The following is a 20,637-nucleotide window of genomic DNA, read 5'->3' on the forward strand; positions in this document are numbered from 1 at the left end:
GAGAGAGAGAGAGAGAGAGAGAGAGAGAGAGAGAGAGAGAGAGAGAGAGAGAGAGAGAGAGAGAGAGAGAGAGAGAGAGAGAGAGAGAGAGAAAATGAGGGAGAATGATAATGATAATAAGACTGAGAATGAGAGATCGAATGAGAATGGGAGAGAGTTAATGAGAATGAGCGAGAGAGAATGAGAATGAGAGAATAAGAATGAGGGAGAATGAGAATGAGAGAGAATGAGTGAGAATGAGAATGAGAGAATAAGAATGAGGGAGAATGAGATTGAGAGAGAATGAGTGAGAATGAGAATGAGAGAGAATGAGAGAGAATGAGAATGAGAGAGGGAATAAGAATAAGAATGAGAGAGAATGAGAATAAAAAAATAAGAATGACAGAATGAGAATGAAAGAAAATGAGAATGAGAGAGAGAGAGAGAGAGAGAGAGAGAGAGAGAGAGAGAGAGAGAGAGAGAGAGAGAGAGAGAGAGAGAGAGAGAGAGAGAGAGAGAGAATGGGAGATTGAAAATGAGGGGGAATGATAATGAGAATGAGAGGTTATGAGAATGATAATGAGAGAGAATGAGAATGAGAGGGAATGAGAACGAAAGAGAGAGATAATGAGAATGAGAGTGAATGAGAATGTGAGAATAAGAATGTGAGAATGAGAATTAACGTTATCAGGCAAATGAGTGCCCGTGGATTGAATCGACTCGGTAACTTGCCCAGGTTTACACTCTTATTATACATGTTTTGCAAAATAACAATATATGTGTTCATTGTAATTCTGATAGTACCCAAAAACCTCTACATTCCACTAATGTGACCTGTTTGTGTGTAAAAGCTAGGGAGATGAATTACAGATGATTTATTGAAATTTCCACAAAGGAATCATTCATATTCTTTAGTGTAGCTCTTTTTCAAGCTCAGTTTTTCGCCTCCTATTTATTTATGTTTCACCACAAATATCATTTTGTCTTACCAATGAAACGTTTTGCTGCCATCCTCGCCTCTGTGGGCGCAACCAAAGGCAGAGCAAGCCGGCATGAAGGCAAAATGTTGAGGTGTGTGGGTGTCGCGCGTCCGGCCAACCGGGCAGTGTAAAGCTACGAATACACTGAGGTTACGTAACGTACGTAACAGAAATATGTTACAGTAACAAGGTTATGCGAGGTTACTGCAGGTTACAGAACTCTGTTTGGAACATACTGGAACCAACCCACAGTCCACACTGGTGTGTGATGTTACAGAACAGTTAACGTGAAAATGTCGAAGGAGAAGGCGGTGGCAGCCAGTGCGTACTACGTCGTACTGAACATTCGATATCTAGGGCCATGTTATGGAACATGTTACATGTTATCGCAGATTGACTGATAGCTGCTGTGGCTGGTTACAGAACACCGGAACTGTTTCGAAACACACCATACCATGTTACTGTAACCGTGTTCTGTAACCAAAAGTTACGTAACTTTCGCCATTGTATACGTACCTTTATGGGTGAAATTGAGGGAGGGAGCGGAGCAAAGCCAAGGCCAAGATTGCTTCACTTCTGTGACGTCATGCCCTCTCCTTGTATTCTTCCTCCAAGGACCAAACCATATTGCCACAAATCATTGAGAAAGAACAGAACATGTCCCACGGTCTTTCAAGATGTTCCCATTTATAAACAATCCAATGTGCTTGATGTGTGGCGCCACGTAACTATCTCATAACTGATTAGATTCGAATGCAGGACGAAACGTGTGAATGCAAACATCTGCCATCAATGACCTCTACGAGCCTGTCGCAGCAGCACCGTGCCGTCAGTAGTGCCCGCAATGGCTGGAAGACTTGCAGGAAAGCGCTGCGTGGTGACGGCCGCCGCCCAGGGTACTGTAATTCTAAAGTGCATTCATGATATATAAGCTATTTAAGACATTTTGAGATCACTCATCTGAAGGTGGTCGTACTCGGATTCGGGTGAAAATAATCGATTTCTTGAAAATATCTGTATTAGCTAGTCGCCCTCAAGGCTTCTGATTTCACCCGCTGGCACCCCTGTCCATTTATATGGCTGCCTAGTTAAAAAACTGCGGCTGCTTTCCCTGGCAGCACGGAGAGGAGGAGGAGGGAGGGGCGGTTCGGGGAGGATATAGTATTGTTTTACACACTTTATTTATTTACACACATTTTTCTGTACTTTTTATACTAGAAACTGTGAGAATGCCACGTGTGGGTGCCAAAAGGAAGGCTCTCATTGAGTTTATACGCCAGAACGCTATGAAGAGGTGGAAAAAGAGATGAGGATATTGCTCATGAGACGCTGTCCATGGCTTCCAAGGTCGCCAGCTGAGTGCGTTGCCAAAGTAACGTGGCATGCCATTTCTCGTGATGAAGAGGGAAATCGTCACCACCTGCACAGTGATCCATCATGGTGTATTTTCAAGAAGGCCACTGACAAGAGAAGATAAGGGAAAAGGCATCACCTGGTGAACCTGACTATGAGCCAGGTGGCTGGACGTATGATCATCCCTGGCAATAATGAGGTGGTTGGGCACCACTGACACCCTCCCCTCAGGGGACGATATGTTATTTGTATAATTATATGCGTGTGTGTTATTTACACAAACATGCATATATACATAAACAACAAGGGACCAGGAGTCTCAATGTTGAAGAGTCTGACTAGGACTTTTTGCACAAAAAAACTACTGGAGTGATTTCGATCAAACTACAGGTATAATAGCATCACATATCTCTGCATTTCATGTAAAAGAAAAATTAAGGTTAACAGAACCGAAAACCGATAGTCGTGACCACCTTGAATCTTCGTATTGTTGTGCTGAAAGCTTCCCCCGGAGTCGATGGGCCTCTGGAAGATTCCGAGAGGAGCGAGCAAAGGGGCGGGGAGCAAGGCCCCGCCCGCGCCCCGCGTTGCCCGCCCAGGCGCCAGGCACATATATTTACTACATGTTCATTCTTGTATGATCGAATATACATATACTGTACTGTTCGGTATATATATAGGAGAAGAGGGCAGGAGGAGTCAGTCCCAGTGATTGCGAGCCATAGTCAGCTAGTGGTCAGTGAAGAGTCAGAGTGAATTGTACTACTAAGGAGAATATTAAACTACAGAAGCTGTGCAAGGTGTTTTACATATCTCCCTCCCACGGAGTCTCCTGACGGCGACACGGAACCCAAGTAACACGTCCGGCATAACATTGGCGTCAGGAATGTAGGCATTTGTTTATTTCGCCATGGAGACTCGTTCCCGAGCTGCCCAGAGGGACATGTTGACTGAACTTTTGGAAGCCTTGAGACTACATGGGGAGAAACAAGAAAGAACTTTCCAAGAACTCAAGGAACAACAAGAAAGAGCACAGCAACAACAAGAAAGAGCACACCAACAACAAGAAAGAGCACAGCAGCAACAAGAAGGAACACTCCAAGAACTCAAAGAACAACAAGAAGGAACACTCCAAGAACTTCAAGAACAGCTAGAAGATCGCTTCACGGGATTACAGAACAGCTACAAGCAGCACAACATGGAAGTGAGTCAGTGCGAAGAGAAATGACTGATGTGACCACGAAGTTGGGACAACGCCTGATAGAAGTGGAGAAAGAACACACAAATCTTCAACAAAAGATGAAGTTGGTAAGGGAGACGACGCACAAAGAAATATTAGAAGTGCAGGGAAAGGTGAACCGTACAGAACAGGCAGTTTGTGACGTAAGTGACAGAGTGAAGGACCTTGAGGAATGCATGGCTGGGAACGGACAGCCAGTGCCTGCATGTGCTACTTGTACCCAAAATGCTTCTCCCACGCAAGTCCGGGGTAGTTTCAGCCCTGTTTTGCCTGAGTTTACCCCCGCGAGAAGTTCCGCCAGCCCCATGACTCTGCTGGGGTTGCCTGTTAGATAGAATCCTCAGGAGTTTGATGGCAAGGTCTCCTGGGAGGCTTACCGCGCTCAGTTTGAGCTGTTGGCAGCTCGGAATGGATGGGATGACCAAGAGTGCGCGGTTCAGCTGGCCACTAGCCAGAAAGGGGCGGCGCTGGAGGTCCTTGCTCAGCCCGACAATGCAACAAAAGGCAGCGACAGTGGGCTGGCACAGGCGCTGGAGCAACGATATGGGACCAAGCACCAGAACGAGCTCTTCAGGGTTAGGTTCAAAACCCGCAACAGGAGGCGCGGCGAGTCTCTTCAGGAACTCTCTCAGGACCTTGAGAGCATGGCGCTCAAGGCATACCCCGGTGCCAGCCCTGACCTGCTGACGGTTTTGCTGCGTGATTAATTCATCGATGCCCTGGACATCCCTCAGCTGAAGATACAAGTGAAGCAAGCTAAGCCAACATCAATGCAGAAAGCTCTGGCACATGCCATGGAGTTTGAGTCCCTTGTTAGGTCTAGCTTGTCAAGCTTCAGGGACGACTCGACTTCTGGCTTAAGGGCACGAAAGAGCGCTGTCAGCGACACAGACAGGTTCCAAGGAACGTGTTGGTACTGCGAGAAGGTTGGGCACGAAGAGAACGAATGCTATAAGAGGAAGAAGGAATATGAAGGTGGCGCTAGGAAGAAGCCCAGGGAAGGACCCAAGTGGAGAAAAGGGACACTGAAAGAATGAGTATCGGAAAAATGTCCCCGGCGAAGGACCACCACTCGGGCGAGGGAAACTAATGAGGACTGGTTCAAGTGGGCAACGACCAGTCTGTTCTGTACATGCCCCGAAGATATCAATGTGCAGGAGAACCACAATGACGAGCTGCCAGGTGGAGGGCAAGGTTGACGGAGTGTTGTGGCCTGTGGTCGTCGACACAGGCTAGGAACGCACACAACTGCGGCCTGACGTGGTGAGTCATCGTCGGCTTCCTAAGACGTCGCATCGACTGTGCTGAGTCACTGGACACCACGCAGAGCTCAGAAGCCCAGTGGACGTGAAGTTTGAGCTCGGAGGAAAGTAAGAGTTCCTCTCTGTCTACGTAGCTGAAATGGACGACCCCTGCATCCTAGGTATGGATTATCTTGTCTCCCACAGGTGCGAACTGGACTTCCGCGCTAAACAGCTGACTGTAGGAGGAAGGAGGGTGCCACTGATGACTGTGAACAAGGAGGGCCTGCCAGTGACGGTCAAGCGCACCACCATTATTCCTCCGAGGTCAGAGATGCTGTTACCCTGTCAAATTATGGGTGCCCCCAGCCAGCCTGGGTGTGGTTGAGAGTGGAAGTCGATGCCCGGTAGAAAACGGGGTAATTGTAGGCAGTACTTTGGTAGACCCTGTTGCAGGGGAAGTGCCTGTCGTCGTGGCCAATGTCTCCTTCAGCCCAAAGAAAAGAAAACAAGGGACCATGATGGGGTTGTGCCAAGAGATCGACCAGAAACAGTGAACCTGTGTCTGCAGGAGAACCCTGACGAAGCCCCAGGAGGAGCTGCCCGACTACCTGCGCGACCTGTTTGCCAGGAGCTCCCACTGTCTAAAGGAGCCCCAAGTGGAACAGCTCAGGGAGCTTCTCGTGAGGAATGCAGATGTGTTTTCCACAGGAGACCTGGACTTGGGGTGTACGAACCTGGTGGAGCACCACATCGACACAGGTAGCCACCTCCCAGTAAAGCAAGCTCCTCGAAGGATGGCACCAGCCTTCTGGACCTTTCATCCGAGGGAGATAACCTCCCGGCTTCGGCAGATGTTCCACGAACATCCCAAGAAGCGGCCGACGACGAGGCGCACCAGGAGACAGACGCGCAGGAGACAGAGAACAGAAGACAGAGACAACGTAGGCGTCCACGGCGATACGACGATTATTATGTTTTTGATTAATTTTCTTATGTTTGTATATAGTTAAGTGTGTGCTCGGGACGATCACACTTAAGAGGGGGAGATAGTGTTATGCTGGAAGCTTCCCTCGGGGTCTATGGGTCTCTGGAAGACTCCGGGAAGAGCGAGCAGGGGGGCGGGGAGCAAGGCCTCGCCCGCGCCCCGCTGGGCCAGCGGCCAGGCGCCAGGCGGGAAGTGTTGCCAACTCGCACATATTTTTGCTACATGTTCATTCTTGTAGTATGATCGAATATATACTGTAACGTTCTAGACTGTACTGTTCGGTATATATATAGGAGAAGAGGGCGGGAGGAGTCAGTCCCAGCCATAGTCAGCTAGTGGTCAGTGAAGAGTCAAAGTGAATTGTACTACTAAGGAAGAATATTAAACTACAGAAGCTGTGCAAGGTGTTTTACATATCTCCCTCCCACGGAGTCTCCTGACGGCGACACGGAACCAGCGTTGCCAAATTATCATACTCATCGCATATCATTTTCGTAGTTGCTGACCGATAACTATAAAAACAAAGGACGAAAAACATTCAAATATTCAACAGTTTTAGCACCAACTTTGATTTTCTCACCTTACTTGTGTAGGTACGAGAGTTTGAGGCATAAAAATGATAGATACGATATGTGGTTAATACGATAATTTGGCAACGCTGCACGGAACCCAAGTAACACGTCCGGCATAACAGTATGATGACATACTGTTACGCCACCCCCACACACCACATCTACCACGGGCAGGCAGGCGGCGTGTCGAACAACACGTGAATCCAGCTAGAACGGCGTGAACGCGCTGCAACAAGAAGCCACACACACACCGCGGGCCGCACACGTGGAGGGAGAGGCACGAGGCCGGGCACAAAGAAACACGTTCAACACTAGTTCCTCGTTTAATGACAGGTTCCTCGAACAGTACAGTAGTTCTCAGGGGGCACAGAACAAGTTGTCAACCACACAGACACGTACAAGGCTCCCAATAGGCACTTAGCACGGGCACACCAGACTCCAACCCAATCACGTGTCTCTCTGTCCCTAGCTTCCGGCCTTCCGCTCGCAACTGCCCGGCGCCCGCTCCCGGGCTCCCCTCCCCTCTCTGTCTCGTCTCCATACCCCCCTGCACTGCTCACCTCCGACTGTTGCACCATGCTAGTTAACATGGCATCATGCTACCCACGATTTCATTACATTACCTATGCAAATAGACACATACAACACGAAGAAACACGCAAGCACACAGGGTGTAACACTATTCCCCCCTCAAAAAGGCAGTCGACCCGGCTACCCCATCATACAAAAGAAATACATGACAAATAAAGAAAATTAATTAGTCCTCTGGAACATCACAAAAATCTCTCATGCATCTCTGCCTTTCCCGCTCCCGCCGTGGTCGCTGCAGTGGAGGTGCGGGCGGCGGCAGGCAGGCGGTGGCACCCAGAGGGGCGTCTCCAGCCCCAAGTCCTTGCTCAGGGTCACCACTGGCGTCCGCCGCATCGCCCGCACCCCCCAAGTGCTCGTCCGCTTCTCGGTCGGCCTCTGCCACGTTTTCTTCGCTGCTGCTGAGGCTTACGTCCTTTTCTTCTCCGCCATGGCCTCAGGAGTAGCGCCCCGGACCGTGGTTACGCCACAGCCGGTCCACGTGCACAACAGACGGGCGCTTCCTTCCCCAGCGAATCCGGTAGGTGACGTCAGAGAGGGCTGCCACCTGTAGCTTCGACGGCCCTCGCTTCCGGTGGGGGTTATGCAGCCACACTCTGTCACCCACGGAGTACCTCATGTCCCTTATGCGCCGGTCGTATGTCTCCTTCACGGCCTGGCCTGCCACCTTGATCTTGCCCCACACGCGTCGGTGCACCTCCGCCGGCTTTCCTGCAGTACCGCTGCGTAGCCAGAGGTGACGGTGGGCAAGCTCACGTCGGGAGGCCGCCCCGTGGCCAAGTCCACCGGTAGGCTGAGCTCACGGCCGAACATGAGGCGGACAGGTGTGAAGTCCGTTGCTTCATGTACAGCGGACCGGTACGCCATCAGCATAGCGGGCAGTTTGACGTCCCAGTCTTCTTGGCCTTCCCCGCAATACTTGACCAGCTGTTGCGCAAGGGTCCGGTTAAAGCGCTCCACCATGCCGTCAGACTTCGGATGGAGGGGTGTCGTCCGGGTCTTGCGCACCCCTAACAGCTCGCAACTCTCCCGGAACACTCGGGACTCAAACTCACGGCCTTGATCAGAGTGAAGTTCCGCGGGCACGCCAAACCGGGTAAAGAACTGTTCACTAGCACGCCCGCCACGGTCTCGGCCTCGTGGGTAGGGAGTGCATAACTGCATATGCCTCGGGCCACTTGGTAAAATAATCCATCACCACGCAGATGTACCGGTTACCCCGTGGCGTGAAAGGCAGCGGACCAGCAATGCCCATAGCCACTCGCTCCATGGGCGCCCCCACACAGTACACCTGTAACGGGGCCCGGTTCTCCTGGCTGGGCCCTTATCTTTGCACTTCACATGTCACACGCTCTACACCACTCGGACACGTCATTACGCATGTCCACCCAGTAGAAGCGTTGTCAGAGGCGGCACAGGGTCTTTTTCTCGCCTAAGTGGCAACTGGTAACACCGGCATGCAACTCCCTCAGTACCTCAGCACCCAAGGCTCGGGCCACTAACACTACCCACGCGTCACCACCCACTCCGCTAAACGCAACCCAGCGCTTCACTAACACACCGCGCTCGTCCACTCGCAAAGTTTCTCACTGATTAACTAGGCACTTGGTGGCGGGGCTCTCTGCCGCCACTACCTCCCAGCTGGGGCGCCCCCCGCCAGTCTCGAGCCACTGGATGATGGGAGAGAGATCAGTCCTCACGCTGTGCCTTACGCCACTTGTCATCCCTCGCAGCGTCGCCTACAAGCACCCGCAGACGGAGGCATACAGGGTCAGTGTCCTTCCGGGCACAGCGTGAGCAGCCAGCCGCATACGGGCGTCGACTCAGACTGTCAGCGTTGCAGTGGACACGGCCCGGGCGGTGGACGATGAGGTAGTTGTACTGCTCGAGGCGCCCCAACCACCTCGCCAGCTGACCCTCCGGCACCTTCAGCGTCTTCAACCACTGCAGGGCAGCGTGGTCGGTCCGGACGGTGAACTCTGCGCCGTACAGGTACGGCAGGAAGTGCTCGAGACTCTTCACCACCGCCAGCAGCTCCTTCCTCGTCACGGAGTAGTTGCGCTCAGACCTACTGAACTTGGCGCAGTTGGATGCCACGACGTGCTCCCTCCCGTCCTTCACCTGTGATAGGACCGCCCCGACGCCCTCTGCACTGGCGTCGGTGTCCCACAGGTAGGGGAGCTTCGGATCTAGCTAAGGCAGGACCGGTGCCTCCACCAGGGCCTTCTTCAGGCCGTCGAACGCGGCCAGGCACGCCTCGTCCCATAGGAAGCACGCCCCTCTTCTGGTGAGCCGATGGTGAGGGGCTGCCACGCTGGCGAAGTCCTGCACGAACCGGCGGTAGTACGTGCACAGGCCCAGGTAGCTCCTGACTTCCGCCACGTTGGTGGGGACGGGCCACCTCTCCACCACTGCCACCTTCTGCGGGTCGGTGAGCACGCCGTCCCGACTGACATGCCCCAGGATCGGCACCTTGTGCTGAAAGAGCAAGCACTTCTCGGGGCTGAGCATAATGTTGGCCTTCCTCAGCCGCTTCAAAACCTCCTCCAGCCGCTCCAGCTCCTCGAAGGTGCTCCTGAAGACGATGACGTCATCGATGTAGACGAATGCCATCTTCCACTGCAGGCCGTCCAACACCCTCTCCATCAGACGCTCGAAACAACCAGGGGCGTTGTAGTGACTGAAGGGCATGACGTTGAACTGCCACAAGCCCTGCCCGAAGGAGAAGGCGGTCTTCGGCTTGTCCTCCTCCGCCACCTCCACCTGGTGGTAACCCGACTTCAGATCTAGTGTGGAGAACCACCTGGCCCCTACCAGCGCGTCGAGCGTGTCGTCGATCCTCGGCAGGGGGTAAAAGTCCTTGACTCTAGCTCACATCATTCAGCGCCCGGTAGTCCACACAGAAGCGCTGCGTGCCGTCCTTCTTCTTAATCAGGACTACTGCTGAGGACCACGGACTGTCTGACTGCTTAGTCACCCCCTGCGCCGCCAACTCGTTGACGGTGCGCTGCATTTCCTCCCACCTGGCTGGTGCGATACGTCGGGGCGGGCTCTTGATGGGTGCACTATTTCCCGTCTTGATGCTGTGCTTCACCAAACCCGTGCGGCCCAGATCCAAGACACCCCTGCTAAACACGTCCGCTTACTGAGCCAGGGTATGGTGCACCTTCTCCGTCTGCGCCTCCGTCAGGTTAGCGGAGCTCCGGTGCACCAAATCCTCCAGGAAGTTGGGCAGCGGCCTCACAGAGGTCGACTCCACGCTCCCCAACGTCTGCTCTGGACGCTCCATCTCCTCACAGGTGCCCAGTTTGGCACCAGCGGGTACTTTCCGGGCCTCGTCGGAGAAGTTAGCCACCCCGCTCCAACGAGACTCCGCCTGACTGTCACGCCGTCAGCCAGCCGCAGGTTTTCAGTGGGCTTCACCATGCCCTCCGCTTCACGCATCGTTCTGGAAAGGCGACACCGGACCCTCGCCTCCGTCCTGGGGGCAAGGTGCAGTCGCTCAGTCGCAACCTCTGCACAACCAACCTCCGAAAGCAAAAGCACTTCTTGACCGCGCACCCTCACCAGCTTCCGTCCGAGGTCGACACAAGCCTTGCTCTGCGTCAGGTAGTCGAGGCCCAGCAAACTCGGCTCGTCCAGATGGGTGACGTACACCGGCAGCCGCTCCACCGCGCTGCCCACACCGATACGAACCTCTGCTGGCCCCTTGAGCTGCACACAGTGCCTCGTGACGCTGCACAACAGCCTCTGTGGTGCGTCTGGGAGTCTTCTGGCGGCTAGCATGTCAGGCCGCACCAAAGTCTTCTCAACCCCGGTGTCCACTGTCAGGCGGAATGGCTTCCCGTACACTGAGCCCTCCACCTGCATCGCGCTGGTTGTCCGGCGGCAGCTTAAGCAAGTCGAGGCCCGAGGACTGGGGACGGCTGTGATTCGGCCCCTTTCTCCTGCCTGTCCGAGTTTTCCGCCTGCACCACGTCCTTTGGCTTAGGGCAGGCGCTCGAGCGGAGGCCAGACTTGCCACAGTCTTTGCAGCAAGGCTGGAAAGCGTCAGAACCCAGCCGGTCGAATTACGCGTCCGTCGCTCCCTCGGACACCGACTACGTCTGTACCCTTACTCGCCACAGCCCGAACACGAGCCGTGAAAATCGTCCGGGCTCGCCTTCCTCGACGCTGCCTTCTTCTCCACCTTCGCCTTCCGGCCCCGGAGGTCGCGTCGTCAGGAAGGCCTCGAACTCCAAGGCCTTCGCCAGCGCCACCTGCAGGTCCCCATGGTGCGCCTGCTTGACGTAAATCTGCAGCTGCTGGTCCTGCAGGGCGTCAACAAAGAAATCGCGGGCTAGTACCACGATCATCTCTTCCGGGGGCGCGGGGTACGACCTTCTTACCAGCGCCTCCACGTCCTGCGCCAGCTGCGACAACGTCTCGCCCCGCTCTCGAGTCCGTTTCTTCAGGCGAGCTCTGTATACCTGGGCCTGGTGGTGGTGCCCGAAGCGGCGCTGCAGGGCCTCTGCCACGCTCCGGTATGAAGAGTGCTGAGTCGGCGGTAGGCGTCCCAAGACTTCCACAGCTGGGCCCCGTAGCGATGTTGCCAACTGCAATGCTTTCTCAGCCTCGCTCCAAACTTGGGCAGACGCTAGCATCTTGAACTGGGCAACATAGGCCTCCCAGGCTACCTTCCCGTCGTACTCCGTCGGCTTACGCCTCCCTGAACGTCGGGAAACCGAGGGGCTGCGTGGAGAGCACAGCTCACGTGGACTGCGGGCCGGCCGGCAAGGAGAGGGAGTGGGTGATGAAGGCAACGAGGCGGGTTGAGTGAGCCCTGGTCTTCCGCCAGCTGGGCCCAAGGGAGCGGTCCTGTTGGCTCCCCAGCCTCCTGCAGCAGCTACTGGCCCCGACGCGACGCTGCGAGGCCCCGGGGGTCCCTGCCAAGGGCCCCAGGCAGACCCCAGCAGATCCGCCAGTCCGGCGGGTCCCGCCAGAATTCGGCCTTCTTCCTCCGCGTGCAACGTTGCCACCTCTCGTAGCTGCCTCTCCGCCTTCACCTCCTCCCTCAGGCGCCTGGACCTCATCTTCCAGAGTCTGCTCCTTCTCCAGCAGTTCACTCTTGACGCTGTCACATGGCCGGTCCGTGCACTGCTATGTTTCCGCCTTCAAGGACGTGAGGTTACTCTGCAGCAACTCGACAAGATGGCGGGCCTGTTCGTCCGCTCTCCTGGCCAGCTCATCGGTCTTCCTCGCCTGCTCGTCCGCTCTCTGAGCCTGTGCCTCACGGTCCAGTGCCATTTCCTGACTCATACTGGCCAGCATGGCAGCGATCAAGTCCATCTGGCCCGGTTTCACATCACCCGTGCCAGCCCCAACCCTGCTCACCTCTCCCTCACGGCGGCCATCTTGGGACGCCATGATGACTCAGCGCGCCTCACTGTTCACTGTGCACGATCCCCAATCTTTGACACCAAATGTTACGCCACCCACACACACCGCATCTACCACGGGCAGGCAGGTGGCGTGTCGAGCAACACATGGGGTCGTGAACCCAGCTAGAACGGCGTGAACGCGCCGCAACAAGAAGCCACGCACACAACGCGGGCTGCACACCAGGAGAGGCACGAGGCAGGGCAAAGAGAAACACGTTCAACATTAGTTCCTCGTTTAATGACAGGTTCCTCGAACAGTACAGTAGTTCTCAGGGGCACAGAACAAATTAGTCGGACACACAGACACGCACAAGGCTCCCAGCAGGTACTTAGCACGAGCACATCAGACTCCAACCCAATCATGCGTCTCTCTGTCCCTGGCTTCCGGCCTTCCGCTCGCAACTGCCCGGCGCCCGCTCCCGGGCTCCCCTCCCCTCTCTGTCTCGTCTCCATACCCCCCTGCACTGCTCACCCCCGACTGTTGCACCATGCTAGTTAACATGGCAACATGCTATCCACGATTTCATCACATTACCCATGCAAACAGACACATACAACACGAAGAAACACGCAAGCACACCCACTGGTAACAATACTTAAGTCAATGTGCATTTGTAACCCCTACATTTAATATATTGCTAGCCAGCTAGAGGGTAGGATGACAACAAATATGCGTGTTATGCACCTGTACGGGTGCCCTGCGCATCATTAATCCAGATCCAGATCCAGACAAGCACCTCTCTTCTCATCTATATCTCTATATTCAGAAGTAAAATTAATTTATTAGGTATTCTTCCTGTCAATGACATTGTTTTGTGCGCGCTGCAGGTATCGGGAGGGCCACGGCGGAGGCCTTCCTGAAAGAGGGCGCGGCGATGGTAGTAGCCGTAGATGTCAACGCTGAAAAGCTGAAGGAATTTACCTCTGAACGTACGTATAAGACTATTCGGAGACTCACAGAAGAAGGTGTCTTTATATATTTTTATAATTACTATATCCCCTTCTTGTAGCACCTTCAGGAATTCCACTTCCTAAACATACTTCAAGGGAAATTATGTTGTTATCAGTGTAGTGGTGGAGCAGCAACATTTTCCAGGACATTTCTCCTTTATTTCTTCATGCTCCTCCTCCTGCTGTGAGACAAAGTAAACAAATTAAGTGTATAAGTTATTAGTGTGGTGGCATGTGGCTCCACAGGGGTGGAGCGCCGTGTGTTGGATGTGAGGGATGCTGAGGGGGTGAAGGCACTGGCGAACGACTACCCTGACATCGACGTCCTCTTCAACTGTGTCGGGTAAGGCTTTGTCGTAGTCTGTGTCATTGAAGCACCATAGGGAAAGTGTTCACCACTCCCTCACACTCCCCTTCTACCACGGGTCACCTCAGCATCGTACACCAGGGAACACTCTTGGAGACCACGGAGCAGGACTGGGACAACAGCTTCGACGTCAATGTGAAGAGCATGTTCCTCCTTTGCAAAGCCTTCATTCCGCAGGTAGGTGTTGACACTCGGAAATTGGTGTCTAATTATTGTTATTAAATACCTACTATCATTAGTGTTTACTGGTGGAGTCACTTTTTTCCCTGTTTTTATTTTTTTATTTTTTTTTTTATTTTTTTTACAGCAAAGGAAGCAGCTCAAGGGCAAAAACATAAGGAAACAAAAGAGACCCCTAAACACTGCCCCTATAAAAGAGAGTAGAGAGGAGTGGCCAAAAGAGAGGTCAATTTCGTGCGGACAGTTATCTTGATACTCCCCTTTTGAAAGAGGTCAAGTCGTGTAGGCAGGAGAAAATACAGACGAAGGAAGGCTGCTCCAGAGTTTATCAGTGAAGGAGACGAAAGAATGAAGATGCTGTTTGACTCTTGCAAAAGGGACTTGGACAGTATAGGGATGAGCTGGAGTAGAAAGGCAGGTACAGTGGGGCCGTGGAAGGTATGGGGGCATGCAGTTAGCAAGTTCAAGAGAGCAGTCGTATAGGGATGAGCTGGAGTAGAAAGGCAGGTACAGTGGGGCCGTGGGAGGTATGGGGGCATGCAGTTAGCAAGTTCAAGAGAGCAGTCAGCATGAAAACATCGATAGAAGATAGAGTAAGAGGTGGAAGACTGCTAGTAAGTAGAGAGGAGTTGATGAGACGAAGAGCCTTTGGTTCTGCTCGTGTGTGGAGTCCCCCCACACATGAGATGCATAGTCCATACGAGAGCGGAAAAGGCCTTTGTATGATATGTGAGCCTTTCATTATTCGTGTGTTTTGCATAACCCCATATGAAAGTAGGTTTTAATAAGAGCAAGTATAAACTCCTTTTACAGTAACAGGCCTAGCATAAATGGAAGCTATGACTCTCTATAGTAGGGCCCATTAGGTTCTCAGAGGAGCTTCTTCTGGAGATAATGAAACTAAAAATGCACACAGATGATTCGTCGCAGCAAGGGCTCAATTATCAACGTATCTTCAGTGGCCAATTCTCTGCGAGCCATAGAGAAACGCACTTTATACGGCGCCACCAAGGCTGCCGTCATCGGACTGACAAAGGGAGTAGCCAGGGACCATGTGCGTCAGGGAATCAGGTAACTCAGTGCCATCCTAAAGTTTCTTTGTAACTACGATATACGAAAAACCTCTCGTGGTCGAATTGTCCACCGAAGGAACCCTCACTAGACTACTATGTTTACTTTGATAGGTATTAGAGACCTTTGAGGGCATCCAGAAAACTGCAAATCACGGTTTCATTCAGTTGACAACATTCGTTTTGATAACCGGATCTTCAAAACAAGAATATTCTTTGATATATCTTGTATCTGTGCACTGACAATGAAGCACTAACCCTTTTAGCTTATCTTGGCCTAGGTGCAACGTGATATGCCCCTCCCCAGTGGCGACCCTCTCCTATGCAACGTCTGATCCCGAGGACTCAGACAAGGTAAGTTTAAGGCCGATGGCCGAACCTATACACTACTCTATTCTTATTCTTTTTATTTCTCACTTAAAGTCCCATATACAGCAAAACTAACCCACCGCTAATCCGCCAGGAACACATTGTTTACATAAAAAACAAGATGATCGGCCGTCGTGCGAAGCCTGAGGAGGTTGCCAACTTATGCGTCTATCTCGCTTCGGATGAGGTAAGTCACCCCGTCCTTTGCGGTGGGGACCCTACTGTTTGGATGGCAAAAGGTTTAAAAATCTCAACTACATGATGAAACTATAGTCTTACATTGGTTATTATTGCATACATTTTTCCTTGATGTTACAAGTGTTCCTATAAGACCACAATATTGTCTTTTTTTTTTTTTTTTTTTTTTTTTACAGCCATGGAACAGTGCAAGGGCGTAATGAAAAAAAAATGAAAAAAAGGCCCGCTACTTACTGCTCCAGAACAAAGGTTAAAGGAGTGTTCGAAATCAGAGGTCAATTTCGGGAGGAGAGGTGTCCTGATACCCTCCTCTTGAAAGAGTTCAAGTCGTAGGCAGGAGGAAATACAGATGAAGGAAGATTGTTCCAGAGTTTACCAGAGTGAAGGATGAAAGAGTGAAGATGCTGGTTAACTCTTGCATAAGGGGTTTGGACAGTATAGGGATGAGCATGAGTAGCAAGTCTTGTGCAGCGGGGCCGCGGGAGGGGGGGGAGGCATGCAGTTAGCAAGTTCAGAAGAGCAGTCAGCATGAAAATATCGATAGAAGATAGAAAGAGAAGCAACATGGCGGCGGAATATAAGAGGTAGAAGACTATCAGTATGAGGAGGAGAGCTGATGAGACGAAGAGCCTTTGATTCCACTCTGTCAAGGACAGCTGTGTGAGTGGACCCCCCCACACACATGAGCAGCATACTCCATACGAGGGCGGACAAGGCCCCTGTAAATAGACAGCAACTGTGCTGGGGAGAAGAACTGGCGGAGACGGTACAGAACGCCCAGCCTTGAGGAAGCTGATTTAGTAAGAGATGAGATATGAAGTTTCCAGTTGAGATTTTGAGTTAAGGATAGACCGAGGATGTTTAGTGTTGAGGAAGGTGATAGCTGGGTGTTGTCAAAGAATAGGGGATAGTTATTTGGAAGATTGTGTCGAGTGGATAGGTGGAGAAACTGTGTTTTTGAGGCGTTGAAGGACACTAGGTTCCTCTTGCCCCAATCGGAAATAATAGTAAGGTCTGAGGCTAAGTGTTCTGCAGCCTCCAGCCTTGAGTCGTTAAGTTCCTGTAGGGTGGGTCTTCTATTAAAAGAAGTTGAGTAATACAGAGTGGAATCATCGGCGTAGGAATGGATAGGACAGTTCGTTTTGGAAAGAAGATCATCAATGAACAACAGAAAGAGAGTGGGAGATAGGACAGAACCCTGTGGGACACCACTGTTAATAGGTTTAGGGGAAGAACAGTGACCGTCTACCACAGCAGAAATAGAACGGTCAGAAAGGAAACTGGAGATAAAGGTACAGAGAGAAGGATAGAAACCGTAGGAGGGTAGTTTGGAAAGCAAAGATTTCTGCCAGACCCTATCAAAAGCTTTTGATATGTCCAGCGCAATAGCAAAGGTTTCACCGAAACGGCTAAGAGAGGATGACCAAGAGTCAGTTAAGAAGGCTAGGAGATCACCAGTAGAACGCCCCTTGCGGAACCCATACTGGCGATCAGATAGAAGGTCAGAAGTGGAAAGGTGCTTTTGAATCTTCCGGTTAAGGAGTGATTCAAAAACTTTAGATAGACAAGAAAGTAAACCTATAGGACGGTAGTTTGAGGGATTGGAACGGTCACCCTTCTTAGGCACAGGCTGTATGAAGGCATACTTCCAGCAGGAAGGAAAGGTAGATGTTGACAGGCAGGGGCGAAAGAGTTTGACCACGCAGGGTGACAGCACGGAGGCACAGTTTTTAAGGACAATAGGAGGCACTCCATCAGGTCCATAAGCCTTCTGAGGATTAAGGCCAGAGAGGGCATAGAAAACATCATTTTGAAGAATCTTTATAACAGGTATAAAGGAGTCAGAGGGTAGATGAGTAGGAGGAATATGCCCAGAATTGTCCAGGGTAGAGTTCTTACAGAAAGTTTGAGAGAAGAGTTCAGCCTTAGAGATAGATGAAACGGCAGTGTTGCCGTCAGGACTGAGGAGTGGAGGGAAAGATCAAGAAGTGAAGTTGGAGATGTTTTTGGCTAGATGCCAGAAGTCACGGGAAGAGTTAGAGAAAGCAAGGTTTTGGCATTTTCTATTAATGAAAGAGTTTTTGGTTATTCGGAGAATAGATTTGGCACGATTCCGGGCAGAAATGTAAAGTTTATAATTAGCATTAGTTTGAAGGCTCTGGTACCTTTTGTGAGCTGCCTCTCTATCATTGACAGCACGACAGTTTTTGGTTAGTCGGAGAATAGATTTGGCACGATTCCGGGCAGAAATGTAAAGTTCATAATTAGCATTAGTTTGAAGGCTCTGGTACCTTTTGTGAGCTGCCTCTCTATCATTGACAGCACGAGAACAAGCGTGATTAAACCAAGGCTTTTTAGCGTGAGGAGTAGAGAAAGAACGAGGAATGTACGCCTCCATTCCAGAGACAATCACCTCTGTGATGCGCTGAGCACACACAGAGGGGTCTCTATCCTGGAAGCAATAATCATTCCACGGGAAATCGGTAAAGTACATCCTCAGGTCGTCCCACCGAGCTGAAGCAAAATGCCAGAAGCATCGCCTCTTCGGTGGGTCCAGAGGGTGTACAGGAGCGATAGGACAGGATGCAGAAATAAGATTGTGATCGGAAGAGCCCAACGGAGAGAAGTGTTTGACAGAATAAGCAGAAGGGTTTGAGGTAAGGAAGAGGTCTAGAATGTTGAACCTATCTCCAAGACGGTCGGGAATACGTGTAGGGAGCTGGACCAACTGCTCTAGGTCGCTGAGGATAGCAAAGTTGTAGGCTTGTTCACCAGGATGGTCAGTGAAAGAGGATGAAAGCCAAAGCTGGTGGTGAACATTGAAATCTCCTGGGATGGAGATTTCAGCGAAGGGAGAGTGGGTCAAGATGTGCTCCACTTTATAGTTCAAATAGTCAAATAATTTTACATAGTTAGTAGAGTTAGGTGAGAGATAAACAGCACAGATGTATTTAGTAATAGAATGACAATGTCTTAGCCAGATGGTAGAAATTCAGAAGAGTCAAGGTTGTGGGCACGAGAGCAAGTGATGTCGTTGCGCATGTAGGCGCAACATCCAGCTTTGGATTGAAATTTAGGATAGATAATTACGTTTGATATTGATGAGGGGACAAAGAAACTTTCATGAACAAGTGAAAACGATTGAAGTACTGTTGTCCTACATTGTTTATCTATCTGTCAGCACCTCAGAATCGACATCCTTATCAACCTTGCAATGAAGTTTCTTCACAGTCTTCATTAATTATTATCAACAATCATCGCACCCTCCAACAGGTGAGGTCACCACTCATATCATACCCTCTGCCTCACCCTCTTGTTACAATATTGACACCAGCAGCACTCTAGGGAGCAGCCAACACACAGCACACATCACAGGTTTTCATTACTATTACATTATTATAAACGTCGATACCTATAGTTAATATTTCACTACCTATGATCACAACAAAACCGTAAGGATTATTCATGATGTGTTTTCTTCTCGCTCCCAGTCTTCCTACCACACCGGAAATGTGTTCGTCATCGATGGGGGATTCACACTTTAAGTCTCTACCCCAAGAATAAAGAGATTCATCCACTGTTTGTCTGACTTAAACCTTGACGCCAGAAGCTCCCCTTTGAAATCCTTTAATCCTTAAGACTCAATATTATTGATCGAGACGACATACAGAATCAAAACAATACACCTGAGGATCACAAGTCAGGAAATCAATCCCTCTACTACAGCTAGCAACAACTTGACTTATGCGGGACAGGGTGCCAGACAGTATTCTGAACAATGGTCGAGAGGGGAGGAGAATGGGTCTTCTTACGTTTTTATATATCAATGACAGGGGTTTATCGGTTTACCTGAGTGTTTTAGATGCCAACAAGGCCCCTGCCATTCAAGCTTATTTTTCAATAATATATTTGAATGTTTATGTATAGAAAAAAAACTCAGTCGTTTGCATCGATATCTAACATACAAACACACAAAAGACAAGCTTGTATCAAATAACTTAGTCACAGCATGCTCGAACGATCTATGGTTTTTCAAATTCATGGGCTGGTAGCTCATTTCTGGCATATTAAAAGACATCTGGCTCCGCAAGTGCAAATAAAGGGTATCTTAATAATTTACTGCATGTAAATAACGATTGATAATTGAAATAACATGAAATAGTAAATAATTACTGTTAGCTAGGCTAATTCGAATATTTGGCTACCAATGTCACTTACTGCAACACATCAAAATTCCATATGTATAAACACTTGAAGAGTCGGATATCACTTTATGTACCTTAACGAAATTAAATATGGGTATCTGAAAGGCTATAAAACGTTCGATTAGGATCAGACTATACTGTTTGATACACAAGCTGTTCTTTCGTGTGCTTGTACGGTTGGTTATAATTATCGATGCAAATCGGCATGTTTGAGATCCATATAAGAGGGTTTGAGTTTTTTTTTTTTTGTATACACAAACATTTAAATATATCACTGAAAACATAAAGTTGATCTTCACGCAATCATGAACTACAAAATATTTAATGCGCAGGTGCCACATCTTCGTTCACGAGTGAACAGACGGAATAAAACGGACTATACTACTACGACTACTACTATGTACTACTACTACTACTACTACTACTACTACTACATAAATGATACCTCCACCCATGTTTATTTTCTCGACACATAATCATGTAGTGCTCCATAGCTTGGAGGTCATTAGCCCCAACTCTGTTCGCTAATGACTGTGGCATCCAACCATATCACTAATACTATCTAGCACTAAATCACCTATCATCTATTACGTCCAGATCCCCCTTTCCTTCCCTACTCAAGTCACTCCCGACCCACCCTAATGTCACTCTCCACCACTGTGGCTTCATAGTCTATATTGGAAATGTTGGTGGCTTTTGGGCCAGAGTGTCTGGTGCCCCTGAGACATAGGATGGCCAACATGAGCAGGGAGAACGAGAGGCGACACCTCATCCAGGCGACAACGTGGCTCCTTGGCTGATGCTTCTTTTCTGAGATTAGTTCCGCGAGGCGTGCGTAGAAGCATTGGGCCCTGGGACCCATCCCGCCGGATATGGTGAAGACGAGGGGGGTGAAGCTGCTCTGATCCACATGTTGGATTCTTTCACCGTATGCCC

General features: G+C 50.5%; 1 protein-coding gene across 3 annotated transcripts in view; it reads left to right on the plus strand.

The window, feature by feature from the left end:
* Positions 1 to 1,735: 1,735 nt before the first annotated feature.
* Positions 1,736 to 20,637, plus strand: part of LOC127000051 (3-hydroxybutyrate dehydrogenase type 2-like) — a 45,697-nt gene continuing 26,795 nt past the window's right edge. The window contains exons 1-8 of one of the 3 annotated variants that reach the window (XM_050863464.1): positions 1,736 to 1,855; positions 13,190 to 13,291; positions 13,559 to 13,655; positions 13,748 to 13,856; positions 14,776 to 14,930; positions 15,196 to 15,283; positions 15,393 to 15,485; positions 18,988 to 19,073. In XM_050863464.1, coding sequence (XP_050719421.1) covers positions 1,804 to 1,855; positions 13,190 to 13,291; positions 13,559 to 13,655; positions 13,748 to 13,856; positions 14,776 to 14,930; positions 15,196 to 15,283; positions 15,393 to 15,485; positions 18,988 to 19,041 — 750 coding nt within the window. In that variant the 5' untranslated portion in view covers positions 1,736 to 1,803 and the 3' untranslated portion in view covers positions 19,042 to 19,073. Of the gene's footprint in view, positions 1,856 to 13,189; positions 13,292 to 13,558; positions 13,656 to 13,747; positions 13,857 to 14,775; positions 14,931 to 15,195; positions 15,284 to 15,392; positions 15,486 to 18,987; positions 19,074 to 20,637 lie in introns of those variants that run through there. The other 2 variants (XM_050863467.1, XM_050863465.1) reach the window with 2 other exon arrangements.

This window comes from Eriocheir sinensis, chromosome 17 (genome assembly GCF_024679095.1).
Source record: "Eriocheir sinensis breed Jianghai 21 chromosome 17, ASM2467909v1, whole genome shotgun sequence".
In the NCBI taxonomy this organism is placed as follows: Eukaryota; Metazoa; Arthropoda; class Malacostraca; order Decapoda; family Varunidae; genus Eriocheir; species Eriocheir sinensis.